A 19,420-nucleotide genomic window follows, 5' to 3' on the forward strand; every position below is an offset into this window, starting at 1 on the left:
AGTGATTGATATGAGGATGTAAAGGAGGAGATAAAAGTGAGAGATGTGAAGGAAAGTAAAGCTGATAAATTTTCTAACAGGTGGGATTAAAATAATGGAAAAGGAAGAATTTAGGATGGTTCCAAGGTTTTTTGGCTTCGGTGATGGTGATGCCTTTCATGCCTCTAATGAGAAATAGAAGGGTTTTTCTTTCATTTGTTAGGGAAATAAATGAGTAATAAATTCGGTTTCAGCAAAATATTAACTTCCTATCCCTGTGACATTGGTTTTTGGTGATCTAGAAGTCTTAGTTTCAAAGGGAGAATGCTTCTATCAGAGGACACAACAATGACTCTATTAAACTCCAATTCAGACTGCCATCTGGCCACTTTGGGTTCTGAATCAACAAGCAAAAATGGGAGTTACTGTACTGGCTGTGGGGGTGGGGGCGGATTAATCCTGTTGCTCAAGGGGAAATTGGGTTATTTCTACACAGTGAGGGTGAGGAGTATGTCTGGAATGGAGGAGATCCTCTAGGACACCCGTTAGTACTTCCATGTCCTGTGACTAAAGTCAACAGAAAACTACAATAACTCAATTCAGGCAGGGTTGAGAATAGCTCAGACCTTTCAAAAATGAAGGTTTGGGTCACTCCACCAGACAAGGAACCAAGACCAGCTGAGGTGCTCACTGAGAGCAAAGGGAATATGGATTAAGGAGAGGAAGAAGGCAAGTTATAAATACCAACTGTAATTACATGACCAGTTGCTGAAATAAGGGCTGTGATAGTTACGAATATTTCTTCTTTAACGTTTGATATTAAATGTTTAAATATATATTAGTCAAATATTTTTGATTGATTTTTCTTCCTTATCATCTAACATAAGATATATTAGTACTAGCTAGCTTTAAATCTCAGAATTTAAGTTACAGAATATCAAAGAGAGGATGTAAACCAGCTAGGGAGAATGACGATTTCCCCAAAGACAAAAAAGGGGCTTTATAATCTTTTCTGGGGAAAGGGTTAGAAAATTTCTGGTTGTCCAGGGATAAATGTTTCATGTTAAACACAAAAATCTCCCCTGTGACCCATCCTAATAAGAAACATTGAAGAAAGAAAGAAACATGGCTGGAAAATGTACTTCAGCCCAGCCAAGTTGACACTATAGAGAGTCATCGCAAGGAATTCAAAAATACATAAACTCATGCCGCGGAGCGACTAAGCCCGTGCGCCACAACTACGGAGCCTGCGCTCTAGAGACCAAGAGCCACAACTACTGAAGCCTGCGCGCCTAGAGCCGGTGCTCCACAACAAGAGAAGCCACTGCAGTAAGAAGCCCACGCGCTGCAACAAAGAGTAGCCCCCGCTTGCGGCAACTAGAGAAAGCCCGCGCGCAGCAACAAAAACCCAATGCAGAAATAAATAAATAACATTTAGAAAATAAAAATAAAAACACATGAACTCACTATAAACAGAGAGAAGGGGCTACCAGTAGATGAGAATTTTGTTTTTAAATTCTGGAAGACAAAGAACAAACATAAGTGGTAACAAATGGAGCAGGAAGAAGCCGCAGTTTAGAGTGCTGGTAGCAGAGAAGGATTCAGTCAAAATGGGGTTGGCTTGTCCACAGAAACCCAGAGAGGATCAGGATTCTCAGAATCCAGGGATGCTGGGGAAAGACAAGTAAGACTTGAGGCTAAAATTATGTAAATTAAAATCTATATTCAGAACCCCTGATCAGCCTTTCCCTGGTCTTGGATGTCTCTAAATGCCTGAATTTGAGGGTCCTGTAGCGTTAGCAGTTTTTTGCCCTATCACCTAAAGCAAAGTCTGACAATTGGTTAGCCCCCCACATACACAAAGAGCTCCCAATCAACTTCACTGTCTCCCACTCTTAAACATAAATGGACAACCAGAGATCACAATATACTTGAGAAATGTCTCCAAAATGAAAAGAAGAAACCAAAGATAAACAGAACATGGATCTGGAGGAAACAGACATAATGCAAAAAAAAAAAAACCAGAAGAGAACTTAAAAAAAAAAAACAACCCTCAAGTAAGTATCCTCAGAAACATTCTTAAAGATACTGTAACAGTAAATTGACAACAATTTGCTATATATAAAAAAAGGATCAGGACTTCCCTGGTGGCACAATGGTTAAGAATCCACCTGCCAATGCAGGGGACATGGGTTCGAGCCCTGGTTCGGGAAGATCCCACATGCCGTGGAGTAACTAAGCCCATGCACCACAACTACTGAGCCTGCGCTCTAGAGCCCGTGAGCCACAACTACTGAAGCCCACACACCTAGAGCCTGTGCTCCACAACAGGAGAAGCCACTGCAACTAGAAGCATGCACACCACAATGAAGAGTAGTCCCCACTCACTGCAACTAGAGAAAGCCTATGCAGAGCAATGAATATCCAATGCAGCCAAAAATAAATAAATGAATAAATTTATTTTTTTAAAAAGGATCAGAACCAGAAGAACTGTAGAACTGTTTTTTAATTCTCAAAATTTAAACGCAATAAAAGGATTAGAAGTATCTCAGGAAGTACAACAAAATGAGAGAGAATAGAGACAAATATAATCAATCCATCAAGTCCAAATCCTACAGATAAGGAGTTCCAGAAAGATAAAAACAGAAAATAAGAGTACATAAATAAATGAAGAAATAGGACAAAAAAATTTCCCAGAGTTAAGAGACTCTAATCTCCAGATGTAAGGGGCCCAGCTCACTAAGTATCCAGTACAGTCAATAAAACTAAACAAACAAAAACCACTATAAAATATTAAAAGAAAAGGGATTAAATAAAAAGATTCTGGCAGTACGGAGAAACCACCTAAAAAGGAAAAGAATCAAAACAGTACAACAGCTACACTAGGTAACAGAAAAAAAGAGAATGCTCGCTGACCCTAAGTAGTACTATACTATATTTAATACTATAAATAGTATTAAATAGTATGGTACGAAAACAGACACACATATCAATGGAACAGAATAAAGAGCCTAAAAATAAACCCATGTTTATACTAATTCATGACGAAGGAGCCAAGAATATAAATACAATGGAGAAAGGATAGTCTCTTCAATAAATGGTATTGGGAAAACTGGACAGCCACACGCAAAAGAATGAAACTGGACTATTACCTTACACCATACAGAAAAATTAACTCAAAATAGATGAAAGAAAGAAAAATAGATGAAAGACTTGAGTGTAAGACCTGAAACCATGAAACTCCTAGAAGAAACATAGGCAGTAGGCTCCTTGACATAGATCTTGGCAATGATTTTTTGATTCTGACATCAAAAGCAAAGCAACAGGGACTTCCCTGGTGGTGCAGTGGTTAAGAATCCGCCTACCAATTCAGGGAACATGGGTTTGAGCCCTGGTCTGGGAAGATCCCACATGCCGCGGAGCAACTGAGCCCGTGCGTCACAACTACTGAGCCTGCAAGCCATAACTACTGAGACCGTGTGCCACAACTACTGAAGCCCAAGCACCTAGAGCCCATGGTCTGCAACAAGCCACCACAATGAGAAGCCCGCGCAACTCAACGAAGAGTAGCCTCCGGTCGCCACAACTAGAGAAAAGCCTGTGTGCAGCAGTGAAGACCCAATGCAGCCAAAAATAAATAAAGTAAATAAATTTTTTTAAAAAGCTTACTTAAAAAAAAAAGCTAAACAACGAAAGCAAAAATAAAGTGGGACTACATCAAACTAAAAAGCTGCACAGCAAAGCAAACCATCAATAAAATGAAAAGGCAGCCTACTGAAAGGGAGAAAATATTTGCAAATCATGTATCTGATAAGGGGCTAATTCCAAAATATATAAAGAACTCATACAACTCAACAGCAAAAAAAGAAACAATCTGATTTTTAAATGAGCAGATCTTAGATGCTTTTCCAACAGACAAATGACATTTTTCCAAAGAAGATACACAGATGTCTTTCCAAAGAAGACATCATGAAAAGATACCCTGCATCACTAATCATCAGGGAAATGCAAATCAAAACCACAATGAGATAGTACTTTACATTTATTAGAAAGGCTATTATCAAAAAGACTAGAAATAACAAGTGTTGGCAAGGATACAGAGAAAAGGGAACCCTTGTGTACTACTGGTGGGAATGTAAACTGGTGACGCTCACTATGGAAAACAGTATGAAGGCTCTTCAAAATATTAAAAATAGAACTATCATATGACCCAGCAATTCTACTTCTGGGTATTTACTGGAAGAAAACGAAAAAACTAACTCAAAAAGATATATGCACCTCCCCGCCGCCCTGTGTTCACTGCAGCATTACTTACAATAGCCGAGGTATGGAAACAACCTATGTGTCCACTGATGGATGAATGGATAACAAAGGTGTGGTATATACATTCAATGGAATATTATTCAGCCATAAAAAAGAATGAAATCTTTTTGTTTGCAACAATATAAATGGACCTGCAGAACATTATGCTAAGTGAAGTAAGTCAGAGGAAGACATACTATGTGATCTCTCTTATATTTGGAATCTTAAAAAAATTTTAATTAATTAAAAAACCAAGCTCATAGATATGGAGAACAGACTGATGGTTGCCAGAGGCAGGGTGTGGAAGTGGGAAAAATGGGTAAACTTTTTGGTTTTTAGTTTACATAAATTATAATAAAAATATATTCAACCTCAAATTATATATCCAAATTACTAATCAAGTGTGAGGTTAGATTAAAACATTTTCAGGCATGCAAGGGCTCAGGAAACTCCAACCCACAATTTCTTAGTTGAGCATGCACTCCAGGAAAAGGAGGCACTAAACCACAAACTGGAAGCCATGAGATTCAGTAAACAGTGAATACAATCTAGAAGGATAGTCAAGAGAAATGCTGGAGTAACAGCCATATGACAGATCTTGAGAGCAGCAAACCAGCCAACCAGCCCAGGCAAAAGCAAGAGAATGCATGAATCTGGGGGAGAGATCTCAAGAGAAAAAGAGATGTTGTTTTAGAGACTGGAGTTGGAGTATTATTTTAAAGATGTTGCAAGAAGAGGGACTCACCTGGTGGTCCAGGGGCTAAGCCCACGTGCCACAACTACTGAGCCCGCGCGTCACACTAGAGAGAAGTCTGTGTGCCACAACTAGAGAAGGCTGTGTGCCACAACTATGAGCCCATGCGCTGCAACAAAAAGATCCCGCGTGCCACAACTAAGACCCAATGCAGCCGAATAAATAAATCAAACAAATATTTCTTTTAAAAAGATGTTGCAGGGCTTCCCTGGTGGTGCAGTGGTTGAGAGTCCGCCTGCCGATGCAGGGGACACGGGTTCGTGCCCTGGTCCGGCAAGATCCCACATGCCGCGGAGTGGCTGGGCCCATGGGCCGTGGCCACTGGGCCTGTGTGTCCGGAGCCTCTGTTCCTCAACGGGAGAGGCCACAACAGTGAGAGGCCCGCGTACCACAAAAAAAAACAAAAACAAAAACACAAAAACAAAACAAAACAAAAAGATGTTGCAAGGGCTTTCCTGGTGGCGCAGTGGTTGAGAGTCCACCTGCCAATGCAGGGGATACAGGTTCGTGCCCCAGTCCGGGGAGATCCCACATGCCGCGGAGCGGCTGGGCCCGTGAGCCATGGCCGCTGAGCCTGCGCGTCCGGAGCCTGTGCTCCACAACGGGAGAGGCCACAGCAGTGAGAGGCCCGCGTACTGAAAAAAAAAAAAAAAAAAAAAAAAAAGAAAAAAAAAATGATGTTGCAAGAAGAAAGGCAACTGGAAATTCTAAAAAAGTTATTATGCTAAAGGAAATGTAATCACAGTACACTGCTTGCCTCTATGAACACTATTTACTGAATGAAATAAATATATTGGGCAGATGGGATTAGAGAACAGTATAAGAACTAAACCTTTATCTACCAGACTAGGAAGTAAACATGTAGTATCTAACATATAAGTATACATGTATAAGTCAAGAAAGTAGCAACACATTATTTAGTGATATGAAGGTAACTACCAAAAGAAACAGCTAAAGAATTAAAAGATGTCATTAGGCAATACGTCTAGGGTGGTTTGGGGCAGTGGGTGGTTGTTTCTCCTGATTTTTTAAAAAACTACGTGTATGTATCACTTTGATAAAAATGTAAAATGTATTTCTTTAAAAGACACACAGAGAGTGTTAGCCCTAACCAGGAAAAGGGCTCCTCTGAGACTTCAAGAAAGTTTAGGATGGCAACTTAAGTAATGGTACGGCCAGGAAGTGAGTTTCATTGGGACTGAAAGCCTTGATTCTCTCTGTGAAGCAGGAAGCTAAATTAAAAATACAAAGAGAAATAATAATGTTTGCTAAGACAGAGAAAGCAGCATTAGCACAGATGGTCTATGCAAAATAGTGAAGGTTTGACACAGCTATTATTGGACAAAGAGGAAAGGAGCTGACCAGGTGCTTGTCAAAACTATGTCACAGGGAACTCCCGGTTAGGACTCCGAGCTTCCACTTCAATCCCTGTTCAGGGAACTAAGATCCCACAAGCTGCGTGATGCAGCACCCCCCAAAAAAGGTACGTTGCAATGCTAAAGATAAAGACCACATATTTATGAAGGAAAAAAAGTATGCCATTTCAGGTTTTGTGATGATTTGGTTCCTTTTCTTGAAGTTACATTTATTAATGTAACTATATCAAAGTGTCTGAAATAACACCTTAGGTCATTAAAGATATGTAAAGTCATGTGTTTTGTATTGAATTCAGCAATTACTAGTTCATATAAGTGATAAAAGAAGACTATATATAATACGTAAGTCAGTATGAGAACACTTTTCAACATGTTAGCTAGTGTTACAATCAAATTCTAAATATGAATGAACTGCTTTCTAACTAAACTGCGAATGCCTTGAGAATTTTACCCATAACTAAGACATTCTGGCATAAGCAACATTTATTGAACACCTACTAATTGTCATGTACTGTGTCAGTGCTGGAAATAAACTGATACCTAACCTCAAGGAGTTCACAGTCCGTAAGAAGAATGAAACAAGTAAATCAACAGTTAAAACAGAATTTGATAAATATGGGGCATGTTGGTCTTGCTCACTTAAGTATACTCAAGGTCTGACTCAATGAAAGATCTTGACACATAATTATAGAAGTACCATCCCCAGGGCAGGAAAAGTAGGAATTGATAAAGCAAAAAATGACAGAAAGGGGATTCCAAACAAGGAAAAGAGCATATACAAAGGCCAGAGGAAAGGATAAAGGAAGCAGGAGGCACTAAAAGGTGTGAAGATATACAATAAGTGAACATGGCGGAAAAGTTGTAAAACGTAATGAACTCATTTCTGTAAGCCTCATGCCTGCATATATAATATGCAGTGTTTATGAAAAGGTAGGGTGTTTTGCTTTTAGATTTAATCGTTGACCAGAAGCCAAGGGTCATCATTTTATTTTTATTTGGGGAGTCAGAATATGTTAAACCAATTGAAATATACTTTCAACACTACATATAAATGGAAATTAGTTATTAATACTGCACTTCAAATTTTTCAAAGTTCAAGGATGTTAAAAATGTCAGACTATCAAACCCTTTTTGATTTATAAAAGTAAAGAGTTTTTAGGCCTTTGGAATAAATATATTAAGAGATACCCATATTAAACATATGTACGAAAATAAGCCATCTTCACATCAACACAATGAACCACTATGACCTTTTTAACATATAAAAACGTACTGGAGGGCTTCCCTGGTGGCGCAGTGGTTGAGAGTCCGCCTGCCGATGCAGGGGACGCGGGTTCGTGCCCCGGTCCGGGAAGATCCCACGTGCCGCGGAGCGGCTGGGCCCGTGAGCCGTGGCCGCTGAGCCTGCGTGTCCGGAGCCTGTGCTCCGCAACGGGAGAGGCCACAACAGTGAGAGGCCCGCGTACCGCAAAAAAAACCCAAAAAACAAACAAACATAAAAACGTACTGGAAATAAAGTACAAACATAGTATACATTCACTAAATACAACCACACAAAAACACATGCATTGTACATTGGTTAGATGAAAAGAAAAGACAAATATCTGGTGTTTAAATATTTTGAAACTTTTTGCTTGTACAGTTAGGTATTTCATAAACTTCTAAAAAATAAAACCCCTAAAACTAGGTATGAAACCATTAGAACTAGGTATAAAAATTTCAAAACTTGATACAAAAAATATACTCCAAATTGGGTACAAAAACTTAAGAGGGATGCAGAAATACAAATACCCTTAAACAAGATAATGTCTGATTATCACAATATATAAACACACTCACATCAGCAGACCACGGTAATTACAAGATTTTTAATTCTGGAATCAAATTCCTGCCCTTTTAGTTTTCATGTGAAATAATGCCATTTTCTAATATGTATAACCAAGATCCTAAAATCAAAATTCCAAAGAGAAATAATCACTATAAACAGGAAAAGCCATGGCAAATGGAAGCATAAAGAAAAATTATGGTGTTCATAGTACCTTGTTAAACCTAGTAAGACAGCTACAGAATGGAAAAGGTCACAATTCCAATCCTATAACTAAACAAAAATAGGTATAACTGATCAGAAGCCTTGATATTATTAAAATGTCAGTTCTTCCTCAACATGGTCAATAGAGTCTATGCAATGTTCAGCAAAATTCTAGCGGTTTTTTGAAAACTGACAAGCTGCTTCTAATTATATGGGAAACACAAAGGACCAAGAATGGTCAAGACAATAGATCAGGGGTCAGCAAACTACTGCCCAGGGCCAAACCCAGTTAAGACTGATTTTTAAAGTATTTTTATAGGTTAGAAAAAGAAAGAAAGAAAAAAAAGGAAGAAAGAAAAATATTTGACAGAGACCAAACATGGCCCACAAAGCCTAAAAATATTTACCATTCAGCCCTTCATAGAAAATCCCTGATCTAGAAACATAGAATTGGAGGACTTACACTAAGAGATATCAAGACTTATTATGAAACTACAGTAATTAAAACTATTTGACACTGATGCAAGGATAGACAAATAAACCAAAGTAATAGAGTCCACAGACAAATCCACATATACAGTCACTTGATTTATGATGGAGACACTGTAAAGTAGTAAGAAAAGGATGACTTTTTCAATAAATGGTACTGGGGTCAACTTGATAGCCATATGGAAAACAATGAACCTTACCCTACCTCATACTATACATTAACAAAAAAAATCAATTCTATATAGATTGCTGATTTTAAAATAGAAAGGTGAAACAATACAAGAAAACAAATACAATAATGTATTTATGGCCTTGGAGTAAGCAAAGATTTCTTAAACAGGACATGAAAAGGCACTAACCATAAAGAAAAGATCAATAAATTAGACTACTAAATTTTAAAAATCAAGAATTTCTATTAATCAAAAGATACCATTAAACCTTGGGGTTCATTTGGGTTCACTGGATTCAATTACAGTTTTTGAGTTTTTTAAAAACAGTTCTATTTGTAAGGATTGATACTTCATGACTTTTTTTTTCCCTACAGGCTTCCCTAAGAACAAAGAGAAAATTTACTTTTTGAAAAATAGAATGAAGTTTACATTATCTTGCATTTACCATACAGGTCCACTGATTTCTTTCATAAACCTAAGATACATTATGGGATCTTCTTTCTATATGTTGAAACATTTTGTGATCTTCTTATCCTAGAATTCATTATTACTCATCATTCCTTATCAATTATCTCCAACTATGATAAAGATCAAAATACGAAGACAACAAAAGAATGATGGAATTGTAAAATAAGCTGTCACCCCTCCTTGCATTGCCCAAAATATTGCAGCCTGCTTTTAGACTTCATTGAGCACAATCGAGAATTCAGAAATTTTCATTTCCTGACAAAGAAAAGTGACAGAAAAATTATTAGATGGGCCTTCCCTGGTGGCACAGTGGTTAAGAATCCACCCACCAATGCAGGGAACACAGGTTCAAGCCCTGGTCCGGGAAGATCCCACATGCCGTGGAGCAACTAAACCCGTGCGCCACAACTACTGAGCCCGTGCTCTAGAGCCCACAAGCCACAACTACTGAAGCCCGCGTGTCTAAAGCCCATGCTCCATAACAAGAGAAGCCACCACAATGAGAAGCCTGTGCACTGCAATGAAGAGCAGCCCCTGCTCAAAGGCCTGTGCACAGCAACGAAGACCCAACACAGCCAAAAATAAAATAAATGAAATAAATTTTTTTAAAAAAATTATTAAATGAATCAAAAGATAAATGCAGAGACAGCTACACTCTAGGTCCTAATAAAGATGTGAAATTAATCATACAAGCAAAATCTCTGACTATGAGTCCTCGGATGAGGACTAGTTGTGCACCACAACTACTGAGCCTGAGCTCTAGAGGCCGTAAGCCACAACTACTGAGCACGCACGCCACAACTACTGAAGCCCACACACCTAGAGCCCATGCTCCTCAAAAAGAGAAGCCACCGCAGTGAGAAGCCCGCGCAACTCAACGAAGAGTAGCCCCGCTTGCTGCAACTAGAGAAAGCCTGCGTGCAGCAACAAAGACCCAACGCAGACAAAAGTAAATTAATTAATTAATTTAAAAAATTTTAACTAAAATTTCTAGTAAGTTGTTTTCATTATGCCTTTATTCTTACTTCTGTAAGTTATTTGTAAAATTACTTTTAAATTAAAAAAAAATTAAAAGGTTCCAGGACTTCCCTGGTGGTCCAGTGGGTAAGACTCCACGTTCCCAATGCAGGGGGCCTGGGTTCAATCCTGGGTTGGGAAACTAGATCCCACATGTATGCCGCAACTAAGAGTTCGCATGCCGTAACTAAGAGTCCACAACTGCAACTAAGAAGCCTGCATGCCGCAACTAACAGTCAGCATGCTGCAACTAAAGACTGCACATGCCGTAACTAAAACCTGGCACAGACAAAAGATAAATAAATAAATAATAAATAAATAAATATTTTTTTAAAAGGTTCCAGTGGACCATCTAGATGGTAAAGTGAGACTACTTTTTTAGTATACTGAAGGATAAGAATGCAAAAAGTGCTACAGAGTGAGAAATAGTCAAGACAATCTAGACATATGAACTGATATCTAGTATATATAAAGGACTCCTACAAACCAATAAGAAAAAAACATAACCCAACAGAAAAACAGGGAAAAGACTTGAATCAGCATTTCATAAAAGAGGAAATCCAACTGAACGAAAATCAAATGGAATGGAAGTCAATCTCATTCATCATCAGGGAAATATAAATTAAAGCCATATTACAATACCACTAGACATCCACCAAGATTGCTAAAATTTTAAAGTTTAATAACACCAAGTACTAATGAGGATACAAAAAAACTGGAATACAGAAACACTGGTGGTGAGAATGTAAACTGACACAACCACTTTGGAAAACCAACAAAATCTATCAAAGCAGAACATATTCGTACTCTTATGACCAAGCAATTCCCATCCTTGGCATATATCTAAACAAAATTAAATACACACACACACACACACACACACACACACACACACACACACACCCCTAAAGGGACATATATAGTACCAAAGACACAAAGCAGTGTTTTTCATAATAACCACCAAGAACTTAAATGACCATCAATATTAGAATGGATAAAGATTGTGGTATATTCATACAATAAAATACTATAAAAGAAATGAGAATGAAACAAACTACAGCTACACACAATATGGATGAATCTCACAATAATATAATGTCAAGTAAATGATGCCAGACTCAAAAGAGTACATACAGCATGAGTCCATTTACATAAAGTTCAAAAATAGGCAAAACTAATTTATTGCGTAAAAAGTTGGAATAGTGGTTATTTTGGGGATGAGGAAAATGGGAAGGGGCATGAGTGGGACTTCTCAGACACTGTTAATTTCTATTTAACCTGAGTCGCGATAACACAGGTATATCTGTGAAAATTTACTAAGCTGTACACTTATGATTGTGCACATCTCTGTATGTTCCTCTTCAATAAGTAAGTTTGTTTTTGTTTTTGTTTTTTTTGTGGTACACAGGCCTCTCACTGCTGTGGCCTCTCCCATTGCGGAGCACAGGCTCCAGACGCACAGGCTCAGCTGCCATGGCTCACGGGCCCAGCCGCTCCGCGGTATGTGGGATCTTCCCGGACCGGGGCATGAACCCGTGTTCCCTGCATCGGCAGGTGGATTCTCAACCACTGTGCCACCGGGGAAGCCCAATAAGTAAGTTTCATTATTGAAAATAAAAGATTCTTGGAAACCGACATCCACTAACATGACAGTTTATTGGAGCTGTGGTAGTCTTCTACAAGACTGGATGAATCCAATGATACATACACATATAAACAGTTTTAAAAAGCTGCCCCAGATGCTCAACAATGTGGTATGCTATTTACATGTGATGCATTTATGTCACTTGACTTTTTGTAAACCTTCAGTTTTTAGAAAGCAGCCTGAATCTGGATTTTTCAAAAAACTCAAAGTAATTTCCAGTACTTTATTTAACAGTGCGTAATTGGTATATCAGTTAACTGAGTTCTCAGTTCTTGTTTCTACACAGCTTTGTTTAAGAAACAACACACACAAAAACTAGAGTGGTTTACCGTATGTTATATATATAGCAAACTCTGAATTCAACTAATAAAGGAAATTCACATGTTTTCTTAATAGTGTGGATTATTCTTACCTCAGTCTCTTTTACTCACTGACTGGCTTCCCACTGATCTTTTTTTCTCCCATGTAACAAGGTTAAAACAACAACAACCATGCCTGGGCAACAGTCACAAACTATACTTTACATGGGCTAAGTGAACAAACGAGGTAGAAGAGTAATAGAAATGGCAATGACACATCTAGATCAGGGAAAGGTTTTTAAAACAAGGTAGGAAAAAAAAAAACAAGGTAGAAATGTGAGCAGGATACAATTCAAGGACAAAATATGTCATCCTTATCAAAGCTGCAGGTGGAAAAAGCCAGGAAGGGATATCTCATATCTAAAAACAGTGTAATCTCCATTCATGAAGATTCAGCAGACTAGAATGCAGGCCCAAACCTAACTAGATGAAATGTAAAGTCTTAGAAAAAAAAAAACAAAAAACAAAAAAAACCACAAGACAAAAAACTGTACAAGTTCAGGGTAACAGAGAACTGGCTTAATAACAGTAAGGTGAAAAAGACCTGGCTGGCCAAATTGATGTTACGCTCAACATGAGTCAACACTGTGAGAGTACTGACCAGAAAAAAGCAATTTGTTCAGCTATATAAGTACATTTTTATAATAAAGTTAGTAATAGACCTATGGTCTTCTCCATCTGAAGTAAGTGTTCATTCTGAAGGAGACTGACAAACCAAAGGCCCTTCAAAGGATACTGAACAGGGACTTCCCTGGTGGTCCAGCAGTTAAAACTCCACACTCCCAATGCAGGGGACCCAGGTTCGATCCCGCACGCCACAATGAAGATCCTGAGTGCTGCAACTAAGACCCAGCGCAGCCAAATAATCAGTCAATAATTTTTTTTTTAAAAGGACAGTGAACGGACTTCCCTCGTGGCGCAGTGATTAAGAATCCGCCTGCCAATGCAGGAGACACGGGTTCGAGCCCTGGTCTGGGAAGATCCCACATGCCGCGGAGCAACTAAGCCCGTGAGCCACAACTACTGAGCCTGCGCATATAGAGCTTGTGCTCCACAACAAGAGAAGCCACGACAATGAGAAGTCCGCGCACCGCGATGAAGAGCAGCCCCCGCTCGCCACAGCTAGAGAAAGCCCTCGCACAGAAACGAAGACCCAACACAGACAAAAATAAATAGATCAATAAATTAATTAATTTTATAAAATAAAAAATAAAATAAAATAAAAGGACAGTGAACAATATAGCAGGAGAAAGCTAGCACCAATGTTAATATGAAAAGAACTTCAGTTTATGTGATGGCACAGCAGAATGGTTAAGGTGGGTGGAGGGAGACAAGAGGATGGTCTTTAAACAACGGCAGGAATACACTGTAGAAGAGCGACAGGATAAATCATTATGTGTTGCATCACACAGGCAGATCTAGAATCAACAGGCAGAAGTCAAGACAACACACTTATGTTCAATGTAAGAAATACAATTTCTGTAAAACTGTCAGCACCTCGTAGGGCAGTGTTCCTTATCACAGTGCCAATGCTCAAGCAGCGCTCATCAGCTGCTTGTCACAGGAAGCACAGTGGGCTTAAGAGTGGGTCAGAAGGCCCTGGATTCTAACCCCATCTCGACCATTTATTTGCTGTGTCATCCGGGGCAATTTATTTACAACCTCTCCAAATCTCAGCTCCCTTTATCCATTTACTTCATGAGATCACTGAGAGGAATAAATGAGATAATATGTGCAAGACCTAGGATGACAAAATGCAACACAAAGGTGAGTTGCTATATAGAGGGAAAGCTGCACTAGGTAACTGCTAAGATCCTCCTAGCACTGAAATTATTAACTGTACCCTGAGGCAAAAGAAAAAAAGTTAAAGTAGGTCCTAAATGTACAAAGTCAAGATCTGGTAGGCAAAAGAGAGAAAACATTATTACGACAGAAAAAAGGGAGCAGGAAATCTATGTTTTATGAGGTTATAAGAACGTACTTCTCATATAGCAAATCAGTCACCGTATCTAAAAGGTAATGCTCAATCCAGGAGATAAGTTAGGAATTCAAATCAAGATGAAACACATGCCAAATAAATCAGGACTACAAATGCACTTGTAATCACTGACAGGATGAACATCACTGAATCACGGCATTAAACACAGTGCTTAACTAGTGCTCTTGCTCTGGGGACCCACTGGCCTCAGCTCCCACGATGTGGACTTGGGCTCTACTCTCCCACCTACATGATTCTGAGCAAGTTACCCAATCCTCTCAGCCCCAGTTTGTAAAGGGTAAATGTACGGTATGAAACTGCCAAGTTCACAGGCTGTCGAGAAGACTCCATGGGATAATGTATGTAAAGCTTCTGACAAGGCTTCTGGTACTCAGCGGAATTCACGTTAATTGCCTTTAATTAGCTTTCATTTTTGGATGGAGTTCTGTTTTCTGAATATAAACTTGGAGAACAAATAAAAAATATATTTTGTTTTCAAATATTGAAATTAGGTTTAAATTTAAAATGATGATGTAAATCCATCAACACTGAGATGGAAAACTAACCAATGCTGACAAGTGGAAAAACCAAGTTACAAAATAATACACTTAGTATGCTTCAATTTTTTATGACATATGTTTTAAAAATTATTACCTCCAGATAGTAGAATCAGGTGACTTTTACATTTTTTCAATACTTTCCTGTCCTGTCTAAATTTTGTATAAGGAGTATTTCCAGTACAATTTCCAACTGGAAAAAAATCTGATTGAAAATGTTTTTCTATAAGAAAATGATCATTTAGGCCAACTTGGGGAAAAAATATTTTTACAAACTTGGAAAAATAAATTTAACACCTTTTAAAAGGTAAAAGAAAAAATCTAGAAACTACTAGCAAATGTTTTGTGTGCTTTCCTAAATAAAAATGTGGTTCAAACAAAAGAAAAACATCTCCTAAACTGAGGAAAATATAAAGGATAAAAGTTCCATGGGGTAGGGATTGTGTCTGTTATGTTACATTCACTGCTAGAAGCACAAATATCAATAAATATTTGCTGAACAAATGGATAAAATAAAAGTCCTATTTACCCTTACACTAAATTTCATTACCTTATATTTCACTAGATGCTTATTCATTTTTATCTCCAACAGCTGGCATATCATGTCACAGAAAGAAGTTACCAATCCAGTTATTTGTTACATAAACAAAAAGCAAAAAAGATCAATAAATTTAATAAAAATTGCTTTTGAAGCTGACAGTCACTAAGGAATTGATAAGCATTACTCTATACCACTACATTCATCCTGGACTAAAATCGCTACATACAGGATAAAAGCAATGACATCAAAGAAAGGGGGGCATGTTGCCATTTCTAGATTTCGTTATGTCATGTCTAATAAATGAACAACACTAACATTATTAACTGTAAACCAGGAATGTATATAAAAGTACAAAGAGGTAATACAGAGTACTACTCAGCCTGTATCAGCAAAGCAGCAAAACCACCACACCCCCACTACCCACCCGCTCCCAAAAAAAAGGCAGACCTACCTTGGGCCTCTTGGACCCTCCAAGTAACTGCTTCTAGGAGGATCTGGAAGCAATCCACCCGACCTCCCTGGCATGTCCTTGACTGCAGTGATTGGCTGAGATGGAGCAGCTGAAGACTCCCCAAGTCCTTGCTCAGATGAGAATGAACTGTACGGCAGAGCAGACTTGCTCAGTGGAGCTTTAGAATTCACTTGTTCAGATGGGCCAATGGCTGATTGCAATGGAGGATGGTAAGTTGAGGGTGGGGCTGAACCAAAAGACACAGGAGTGGGAAGCAGTGCTGGTCTAGGTTTCTCTGGAACTTGTGAGTTCTGAGAACTGGAGGCTGGTGGAACTGGGGCTGTTGTTAACTGAGGAGGTATCCCTTGTGGAACTCCAGGGGGAGGTATTCCTGGAGGAGGTGTGGCTGAAGATAATGGTGGGAGGGGCATAACAGGTGGAGGCGCTGTTGAAGAGAGAGACGGTGGGGGAAGAACTGGTGGCGGCCCTGCAGAAGAGAGGGAAGGCAGGGGTAGAACTGGTGGTGGCCCTGCAGAAGAGAGAGATGGAGGCATCACAGGTGGGGGCACAGAGGTTGGTAGAGAAGGTGGCATGACAGGTGGGGGCATACCAGGCGGTGGCACTGAAGCAGGCAGGGCAGGGGGCATCACTGGTGGTGGCAATGATGGAGGCAATACCGGAGGAGGCATGGTTGGTAGAGGTGGAGGCATTTGAGAATATGGGACAAAAGGTGGTGGCATGGACATGTTCCCCATATACTGGTTCTTCATGTTCTGAAATGAATTGACTTTCTCCTGGAGATAGGTCTGAGTGGCTTTCATATGTCCCTGCCATGTTTTCCACTGCTTCTCATACTCCTGAAGCTGATCTTTATGAGGATAGGAATGAAGCTGTTCCTCCCACAGCTGAAACTCTCGCTCCCATTCTTGGTAGAGATGTTGAAACTGCTGCTGCTGCATCTCATAATGCCGCATCTGCAAATCTACAGACATGGTCTACAAATAAAGGGATAAAAGTTATTTCAAGACATTCATATAAGAAAATTAATCGTAAGTTAAAATATTAATGAATCAAGGGCATTTGCAGCCTTAGGAAATTAGAACACAAGACTTTGGGAGGCTAAGGATAAGCTTGTTAAATCCTTTCCATGATGATCATTCGCCTTTCTCCCTTTGACTTATTTGTATGTTATCACTGAGTTGGAAAAAATCTACCAAACACTAAAGCAAATACCTATCTCAGCAATAAATATTTTTCAAGTTTTTATTACTACTATGGGTCATTTTAAGTATTACTACTGAAAATGATCTGTTAGAGACATAAGTTTATACCTCACAGATACAAGACAAACAAGTATCTAAGTCACTTCATCTTTTGTGGGGCATTTGCTTAGGTTTTTTGTGGTGGTTGCTTTGATCTTGCTGGTGGATTTCTGCTTGTAACTGCAGTGCTTTTCAGGCAAAAATACAGGTTAACTTGCAGCGACATAAGGAGCCCCGGTTCTTCTTTTTTTTTTTTGGCCACTCTGCGCGGCTTACAGGACCTTAGTTCCCCGACCAGGGACTGAACCCGGCGCCCTCGGCAGTGAAAGCACAGAGTCCTAACCACTGGACCACCAGGGGATTCCCTTTTTTTTTTAAAAAAAAAAACTGAAGTATAGTTGATTTACAATATTGTGTTAGTTTCAGGTGTACATCAAATATATATATATATATATATATATATATATATATATATATACCCCCACATTCTTTTTTTTGGGGGGGTAGGAGTTTATTTATTTTTTAATTTATTTTTGCTGTGCTGGGTCTTCGTTTCTGTGCGAGGGCTTTCTCTAGTTGTGGCAAGTGGGGGCCGCTCTTCATCACGATGTGCGGGCCTCTCACTATTGCGGCCTCTCTTGTTGCAGAGCACAGGCTCCAGACGTGCAGGCTCAGTAGTTGTGGCTCACAGGCCCAGCTGCTCTGCGGCATGTGGGATCCTCCCAGACCAGGGCTCGAACCCGTGTCCCCTGCATTAGCAGGCAGATTCTCAACCACTGTGCCACCAGGGAAGCCCACACACACATTCTTTATCAGATTCTTTTCCATTATAGGTTATTACAAGAGAGTGAATATAGCTCCCTGTGCTATACAGTTAAGTCCTTGTTGTTTATCTATTTTATATATAGTGTGTGTATCTGTTAACTCCAAACTCCTAATTTATCCCTCCCCCTGCCTTCCCCTTTGATAACCATAAGTTTGTTTCTATGTCTGTAAGTCTGTAAGATGCCCTGGTTCTTAAATCCCTTAGCAACAGTACTCTAACATCTGCCTGGGTTAACATGATCGGAAGATTCCACTATACCTGCCCTTCTCCAAAAGCATGTTCATACCACATTTCCCAAGCCCCCAGTAATGTGACAAATAACTACTTGCGCACTCCAGGGGAAACATTTGATATCTTTCCTTCTTCATACTTAAATCTCTTTCATGAGAAACAAATCCCTTTAACATCCTGGGGCAATTTCCCATGTGGCAACTGAGGAAGCACTCACCTGTATATGTGGTGGATGCTGTATAATCTGCTGGTACTGTTGTAGGATCTGCTGTAACTGAGTATGCTTCTGCATTATTCCCTGATACTGGAAACCAACTCGATGCTGCTGGTGCTGCTGCCAGTGTGCTGCTGCAGCCTGCAACTGTTTTAACCTGGCGTCTTCTTCCGGGTCCTCAGACTAAAGATAAAAGAGAGGGTACAGTTTTTTTCTAAGTCATAAACAGCAACCAAATTAATAAGAAACCTGAACATTTTATAAAGTATTGTGTTCTAATAGTATTGTGTTCTAAAGTCCAGAATCCCTGCAACTCTGAGAAAAGCTATTCTATCTTTAGATAAAATACCTAGTTCTATCTATACTGTGATCATGGATACTAATACAAAGGAATTTATAAATCCCACGGTCTTTATGAGAATAATCACCTCACTGTTCCTAAATAGGATAACCATTTCCCCAGCAGAAAGTCAATTCACAGTTACTATCCTTTTCACTATGAGAAGTCTCTTTTTCACCTGAGTCACTTCTCACCAGCTCACTACAGTGTAATCATCATGTTTCATTAATGTTTCCACATAAGGCTCTTGGGAGAACAATGACCTTTGGACCAATGTGAGAACTTTCCATGTGCCAGTCAGTATGCTAAGTGACAAGGATTATCACATTTAATGCTTTAATAGCTCAATAAGAAGGCTACTATTTGAATATGCCCATTTTGTAGATGAGGAAATGGAAGCATAGAATGGTTAACTAACTTGCTCAGAATCAC

General features: G+C 39.2%; 1 protein-coding gene across 4 annotated transcripts in view; it reads right to left on the reverse strand.

The window, feature by feature from the left end:
• YLPM1 (YLP motif containing 1) overlaps positions 1 to 19,420 on the reverse strand; it is a 67,575-nt gene that overhangs the window by 37,353 nt on the left and 10,802 nt on the right. For all 4 annotated transcript variants that reach the window (XR_010839471.1, XR_010839470.1, XM_059055754.2 and 1 more), the window contains exons 3-4: positions 18,652 to 18,831; positions 16,116 to 17,110 (exon numbers count right to left, since the gene is read on the reverse strand). Coding sequence is in view for 2 of the 4 variants with exons in the window: in XM_059055754.2 (XP_058911737.1) it covers positions 16,116 to 17,110; positions 18,652 to 18,831 (1,175 nt within the window). In the remaining 2 variants the exon portion in view is untranslated. The remainder of the gene's footprint in view (positions 1 to 16,115; positions 17,111 to 18,651; positions 18,832 to 19,420) is intronic.

The sequence above is a fragment of the Kogia breviceps genome, chromosome 3, assembly GCF_026419965.1.
Source record: "Kogia breviceps isolate mKogBre1 chromosome 3, mKogBre1 haplotype 1, whole genome shotgun sequence".
Taxonomy (NCBI): Eukaryota; Metazoa; Chordata; class Mammalia; order Artiodactyla; family Physeteridae; genus Kogia; species Kogia breviceps.